The 7,575-nt window shown below is 34.1% G+C and overlaps 1 protein-coding gene across 1 annotated transcript in view; it reads right to left on the bottom strand.

Annotated features, from left to right (window-relative positions):
• The window catches only part of LOC106469110 (nephrin-like), a 71,424-nt gene that overhangs the window by 34,563 nt on the left and 29,286 nt on the right, over positions 1-7,575 (bottom strand). The window contains exon 5 of the mRNA XM_022397535.1: positions 3,031-3,309. Within this exon, the coding sequence (XP_022253243.1) occupies positions 3,031-3,309 (279 nt within the window). The remainder of the gene's footprint in view (positions 1-3,030; positions 3,310-7,575) is intronic.

Genomic DNA, 7,575 nt, shown 5'->3' with positions numbered 1-7,575 from the left:
TAGTGGTATTGTTAGAGGAAACAGAATAACACCACTTCTGATGTTTAAATCCAAGAAAGTAAAGGCTAGTATAGGTAGTGGTATTGTTAGAGGAAACAGAATAACACCACTTCTGATGTTTAAATCCAAGAAAGTAAAGGCAAGTATAGGTAGTGGTATTGTTAGAGGAAACAGAATAACACCACTTCTGATGTTTAAATTCAAGAAAGTAAAGGCAAGTATAGGTAGTTGTGTTGTTAGAGGAAACAGAATAACACCACTTCTGATGTTTTCAAGAAAGTAAAGGCTAATATAGGTAGTTGTATTGTTAGGAGAAACAGAATAACATCACTTCTGATGTTTAAATCCAGGAAAGTAAAGGCTAGTATAGGTAGTTGTGTTGTTAGGGGAAACAGAATAACACCACTCATGATGTTTAAATCCAAGAAAGTAAAGGCTAGTATAGGTAGTTGTATTGTTATATGTATCTGTATAATATTGGATTGTAAGTGTTAAATTAGAAACAATGGGACGTATGGGGACATCGAGTATATATATTTTCGGTAATCCGTATAATATTGAATTGTAAGTGCTAAATTAGAAACAATGGGACGTATGGGGACATCGAGTTTATAGATTTTTGGTAATCCGTATAATATTGGAATGTAAGTGTTAAATTAGAAACAATGGGACGTATGGGGACATCGAGTTTATAGATTTTGGGTAATCTGTATAATATTGGAATGTAAGTGTTAAATTAGAAACAATGGGACGTATGGGGACATCGAGTTTACAGATTTTTGGTAATCTGTATAATATTGGATTGTAAGTGTTAAATTAGAGACAATGGGACGTATGGGGACATCGAGTTTATAGATTTTGGGTAATCCGTATAATATTGGATTGTAAGTGTTAAATTAGAGACAATGGAACGTATGGGGATATCGAGTTTATATATTTTCGGTAATACGTATAATATTGGATTGTAAGTGCTAAATTAGAAACAATGGGACGTATGGGGACATCGAGTTTACAGATTTTTGGTAATCTGTATAATATTGCACCTTGACACAACCTACTGGATGAATATTATCGTAGATCTGTATGAGATAATTTTTTCTATAGTTTTAATAATTACTTTTTTTAGATTACGTTCACTGACATACATTGGTTTTACATTTATCATGAAACCCCAAGTCCTTCTTGTTCAGTTGTTGTCACTTAAAGTAAGATTTTCTTCTTTAAAACGCTTCTCTCTGTGGACGAGACTACATGTGATCATCATTCCGTTGATAATACCCACGTGACTAGAAGAACTTCGAATGACAAGAGTATAGAATTCGTCCCAGATTCGGGTGTGAATGGCTTCCAGATCTTAATTAAACAGGGCAAGTGATACAGTGAGTTTGAAATTATTTTATTTGTTTGTTTGTTGTTAAACACAAAGCTACACAATGGGCTATCTGTGCTGTACCCACCGTGGGTGTCAAAATTTATAAGCCCACAGACTTATCGGTGAGCCATGGTGAAGTTAAAATAAACCTTGTACATGACAAACCTCAAACCTGCATTCACTGCGAATCTGTCGGCTACACAAACGTTAACTGAACGCCCAATAACTGAGGCTTCTCGTTGTTAAAATCACTCTGCACTTTTAAAGCTATGCCTTTTGATAACAACGTTTAACATAGTATAAAAAATCATCTAGACTTAGACCTATCGTAAAGTTTGTGATATTTATGATATGCAGGGGTGGCACGTATAAGAGGCTTGGAAAGGCTTAGCTTCTCCAAATGGGTGAAGAGAGATAGTTCATTTCTTTTAAACACCTGTCGCGGACAAACAAAGAGTCTCCTCAAATAAAATGTCCCGAACGGAGCATTATTCTCATCAGCTAATAATATTATACAGTATATGTGATAGAATAGCATACCGAAACAAACGACTCAGGCGCCACCTATGCTGCTTCAATGTTTAATACGATGTAAGAACTTACTCAAATGTAGCTACAGGAAAATATTAAGAGATTTGATTTGTTTCGGCTATGCGCGCAAACCTACACAACAGCTATCTACGCAAGTCGTTTCAAATTTTGAACTGATAGGCTAGACAGCCGCTAGAGGGAAGGCATCTATGTTGATGGTAAGAAACAAAACTATGCCCTTTTTTTTGGCACAGTGGAATATGAAGTCTTTATTAATTGTTTTAGCTGACAAGTGTCTGTAAGACAGTTTTCATCCCCAGTTACTATGATTACTTTTAATATACAGTAGTATAATGTGCCTACAGAGAAATTATGAAGGAAGCTAGTAAACAGTTCCTCCGCCAACTTTGGGGATATTCTAGTTGTATAGGGGAATTTGACTGTTACTCCTATAATGCAGGCATGGCTACAAAGTGAGGAACAAGATTTTGCATCGACGGAATGCTAATCTAGGTCACGCTCGGTCTAATATTATGAGAAATATTACTGTTATTTGATAAGAAAGTACAGACAGAGTTACTACAATCTGGAAAACACTAGTATTATTTGAGAAGAACGTGCAGATAGGTATAGTACTTTCGGGGAAAAACATTTTGAGTTTTTGATAATAAATTACGTATAGATTTATTTCACGGGGATTAAATATTATGATCGATTTGATACTTATGATTGGAGTAACGATACTCACAGAGCAAGGCATAATATTTACGAGGTAATCTGTCACTCATTTTCAAAATTCCAACTATTTTCTTCCTTTATTTGAGGCCCCCCCAGTGGCACAGCGGTATGTCTGGGGACTTACAACGCTAGAGACCGGGTTTCGATACCCGTGGTGGGCAAATCCATTGTGTAGCTTTGTGCATAATTAAAAAACAAACAAACCTTTATTTGAGTAGTTGTTTTAATTTCTCAATTTAATAGAAAGTAACTTTTTCGTTCTGTTCAAGAATCAGTGATCATCGTAATAATTTTTAGTCTTACAAAATGAACTTCACTTTCAATAAATAGCTAATACACTGCATTATACGATAGAAACCAAATTTAATAAAAGGGAATGCGTTACTCACCAGCTGGTATGATATGGAAAATGCATGGTTCCTTCTGAACACCGATACTATTTTCTCCCCAGCAGTAAAGGATTCCGTAATCATATTTAGATTTCAACGACAAAGTAGCAATACTAGTTGTTCGATTACTTTGGAAAGAATCAATGTTTCCTGAGGTGTTAAATCTCCAACGAAACTCGACTTCTGGAGGCTGAGCAGTCAGCTCACACGATATTTCAACGTTCTCATGCTTTCCTACTCCATAAATTGTCTTTTGACGTGAAGCACAGATAGGTGAAACTGAAAATGACCATTAGAAGTAAGACACGAAAAGACACTTCGGAACCGAAAGATAAAAATTGTTTCAATCTTCTACCAGAATATTTTATTTTAGGAGCCTAGGTTTCGGGCTAAAAATAATATATGAAATGAAGGATGTCGAGTGGAGAAAAAACCTAGGTTTCGGACTAAAAATAATATATGAAATGAAAGATGTCGAGTGAAGAAAAACAGCTTTCTTATGATCTAGCTGTCCTTTAAACTGTTTTCTTTTGGGAACACAGATACAGCATGAGAAATTATAATTTATCTGGGTGTGAGAGTGTATAATTAAACTTATCTGGGTGTGAGAATGTATTATCAATTTCGTTCAGTAAACGTGTTCGATTCTATTATTTAATGAATGGTTTATAACGTCCTTGAAAATACGTAATCCCTCGACTATTCAGTAAAAACACCTAACTACATAAAAGCTAATTTTCTAATTATATGATTAATTAAGTAGTATTTCAAATAAATGCCACTAAACCTGCCAGGGCGCACTCTATTTAATGAAATTGGCATATTGCCGAGTAAGATATGAGACCTGCATCGAACCAAAATGTTACTTTATCTGACAGTTTTATCCTGACAAGCCTAGAAATCTTCAATTTCTTTGTTTACCGGGAATTTAACTATAAGCTGTGTAAACCCTAACTACAAAAACTACATTTCTTTGATAAATAATTCATGTATTATAATTGCTTCTCCTACAGCTAAATAGTAGTGAAAGTCTGCCAATTAACATCAAACAATTTCTTTCTTTAGACTGATAATTCTTCCATAAACTTCGTAAACTTGTACATAACAATCTGAGGGGGAGTACACCCCAATTAAAAGGCTGCAGTATTTCAGTATATATTTTAGTTTCTTTCTATATATATACGTAGCAGTATGCTTTTCTTAATTGTTACAAACCGCAGCTCACTCAGTTAGTGTAGACAACTTGAAAACTCATTTTTTAAAGGCCCAGAATGTTCTATATGGTCAAATTAAAGTGCCTGAAAGTGAATTATGTTATAATGGTTGCGTGTTAGCCTTTGCTATGACATTTTGTTATAATGGCTCAACGTCGTGAAACATAGTTTAAAAGTTTAGAGCAGAACACGATACAATTTTACTCTGACCTTTGTTGTACTTTTAGGGCTAGCTATTCAGACAAAAGAAAAGACTGCTTTTTAGTTCAATGTACGTGTACGTGTGTGAGTACCGAAACGAACGTGTACAAATGTAAGTACGATAACTTAAACTACTAAACGTACAAAATGTCTACAAATCAGTAAATTATAAACGACCTTAGTTAGGCCTGTTTTGAAGTCTGCTTTATGTTTTATAATACGTAGTCTCTCCTTTACATATGCATGGCTAATACAACAACTCAGATTTGGGACTTTCTGTCTCCGTTATGAGGTTAATTAAAGACCAGTAGAGAAATAATTATCGTACACCAGTCCGTGCTACAGACATTCAAGGAATTCGTGTTGAAACACGTGTGTTAAAATAACAACAATAAGAAACAAAAACAAAAGCGAATCAGTTAGCACAAATTGATTAAATCACATTCTCATTCCAACCATATATAAACACAAAATTTTCTCCATCATCCACGAGCTAATTAAAACGAATGTTTAACAACCAGTGTTATATAATTCAGAATTGTAAAAAGAAAAAAAAATGTCCAATAACCAACATCAAATAGACTTCGTGAAAATCACGTAAGCCTACTTCGACTGATATATCAAATGAAATTGTATTTCTTATTCAACTTTTCTTGATACATTTCGATTCATGGAAAAGAAAATTTTACCTCATCCTCATTTTCATGTTGGTTGAGTTAAACTAGAATAAGTCAGAGAAGAGTAAAGATTTTCTTGTCAGGTAGAACATTCTACTCAGACGACGGCAAGGTTTTATGTTCTTTGATAACGTATTTCCATCGATAAACTGACATTTAGTTTGTATCTTTGAAAAGAAATACCTTATCGATTATTAACTTGTTCCTACTTTAATGAAATGAATAATAAAACCCAGTCTTCTATAGCCACGCGTTTAAATTGTAAACATGTGTCGACCTCAATTAAACAATATTAATAAACATGATGTGTTAAAGGCCTAATTACTTTCGCTAGAAATACGGTTTGGTTTCAAGTTGTGGTATGAAGCCATGGCATCAGAACTGCATAATGAAATTTGCTCTAGGTTTTGGTAATTTTGTTACACGAATATGCGTAATATAGAAGTGTGTAGTCAAGTGTATGATTACTGTAATCTCGCCACATAACTTAGTTAGGTTTTCCACTTAAGGGAAAATTATAAGTGACCAGGTTTAAGTTTATACATGGTTTACTCTTAGGGAAATTGAATGACCAAGAATAGGTCAGATGTGGCGTGTTACGCGTAATATTAGATCATGCCAAGTAATTAATTTACATTTATCGGTCAGAGTTATGACATTTAACACTAAACATGTAATTTATTTTAAAACTGGTAGTATAATGAAAACTACAAGTTATACACCTGAACTTGTTATTAATTCTCAACTGCAAGAAGTAGTCGAATACCATAATATGAAATGATAGGAATGCTCTCCCTAACGGCCGCGTCAATAAAATATCAATAGTATAAGTAGTTAAAAAACGGCCTTGGATGATAGAGCGTTCATTTGGTGTGCAAAAATTACTTGATTCGAATCTATAGCATAAATATATTAAATTATCACCGACCAAGGCACCCATTATATAAATTATCGTGGGGAAATTTTATTATAAAGTAGTTGTACAGGCCCCCCTACAAAAATATTTGAGTAAAACACTGACATCTCTTCTCAAGCATGGCAGTGTGATTTATTATAACTTGTAGATATGTTAAAACGGGATATTCTTAATAGCAGCAATATGTTGAATTATTATTATTTTTTTATAAAAATAACGATTATATATAAATGTAATGAAATTAAACGGAGCATTTAATAGGCTCAACATAAAATGTAAAAATCTCTGATTTGATACATAAATGTAAAGTCGTACATACTTGTCATGCATAAATCTACACGTATCTCTAAAGAAAACGATAACTGAAATGTCTTTATATTGAGATCAGTAAAATACAAAAATATATACTGTACTGCGTTTAAATAGCAAAAATTACATGTATAAATTATTCTTTAAAACATTTTTTTTATTTATCTAACTTTTTCTCTAAAAAAACATTTAGTTTTACAATTAGGTAATATCTTACTCAAGGCTGAGTATGTCATATTAAAACGATTCTGAATACGAAAATCAATAAATGACGATACAGCCCCGATCGATATTTAGTCACTGTGGTATGGAATGTATCAGAACTACATTTTGACGTCGGTTGTTGCTACTTTGGTATTTCTAGGAACGTATGAATGAAAGCATATTTAGTGCCTACGAGGACTTTTCCGATATTAAGGGTCATCATGTCGGAACTACATCCGTGTAAGGACATGTAACAAAATATTCATACACTCAGAAAGTAAATATGATTTAAGATCGGGGATTTAGAAATTTCAATACAGGGATATCCCTTGTGCTTAATGGAATTGGGAAACAAAATAACATTGATCATATTGAAACACTAGGGCCATCCAAAAAGATAACTACAATAAGTAGTAGTCAAGTCATGGTGAGAAAAGTACGGCGTCTTGTAACATGTGAGAATCCATGTTTACAAAGGTCTCTGGTAATAGCCATTGATGTGCCCCAGGCAACAATACAGAATAAGAAGTATCTGCGTTTGGAAAATCGACACAAGTCACATGTACACGAGTTTATTTTACGTTATGTTAGTTGAACTGTCGCATACCTCAGGCATCTGGAGAATAAAACCGGTATCCATGCTATTCCAGATGACATCATACCTGTACATTCGCCTGTGGTTTTCTGTAGAATTGTTGAAAAGGGTGCTGGGAGATCGTCATCATCGTATACTAAATGGATTGTGGAAATTCTCTATGGAGGAGTGGCTTGCTTTGGACATCACAAAATTACGACGTTCCCTCTTGCAAAAGAAGTTACGCTGCATGACTATTACCAAGATGCATGGTCGTCAGGTAGAGCGTTATTGGACGTGGTGACATGGACTGTTACAACGTAATGTTGTAAAATCGTTTTAATATAACGTAATTTACTTCTTGTTTGTTTGTTTGTTTGTTACGGATTTCGCGCAAAGCTACACGAAGGCTATCTGCGCTAATCGTCCCTAATTTAGCAGTGTAAGACT

This window comes from Limulus polyphemus, unplaced genomic scaffold (assembly GCF_000517525.1).
Source record: "Limulus polyphemus unplaced genomic scaffold, Limulus_polyphemus-2.1.2 Scaffold3310, whole genome shotgun sequence".
Taxonomy (NCBI): Eukaryota; Metazoa; Arthropoda; class Merostomata; order Xiphosura; family Limulidae; genus Limulus; species Limulus polyphemus.
This window is presented reverse-complemented; position numbering and strand designations above follow the sequence as displayed.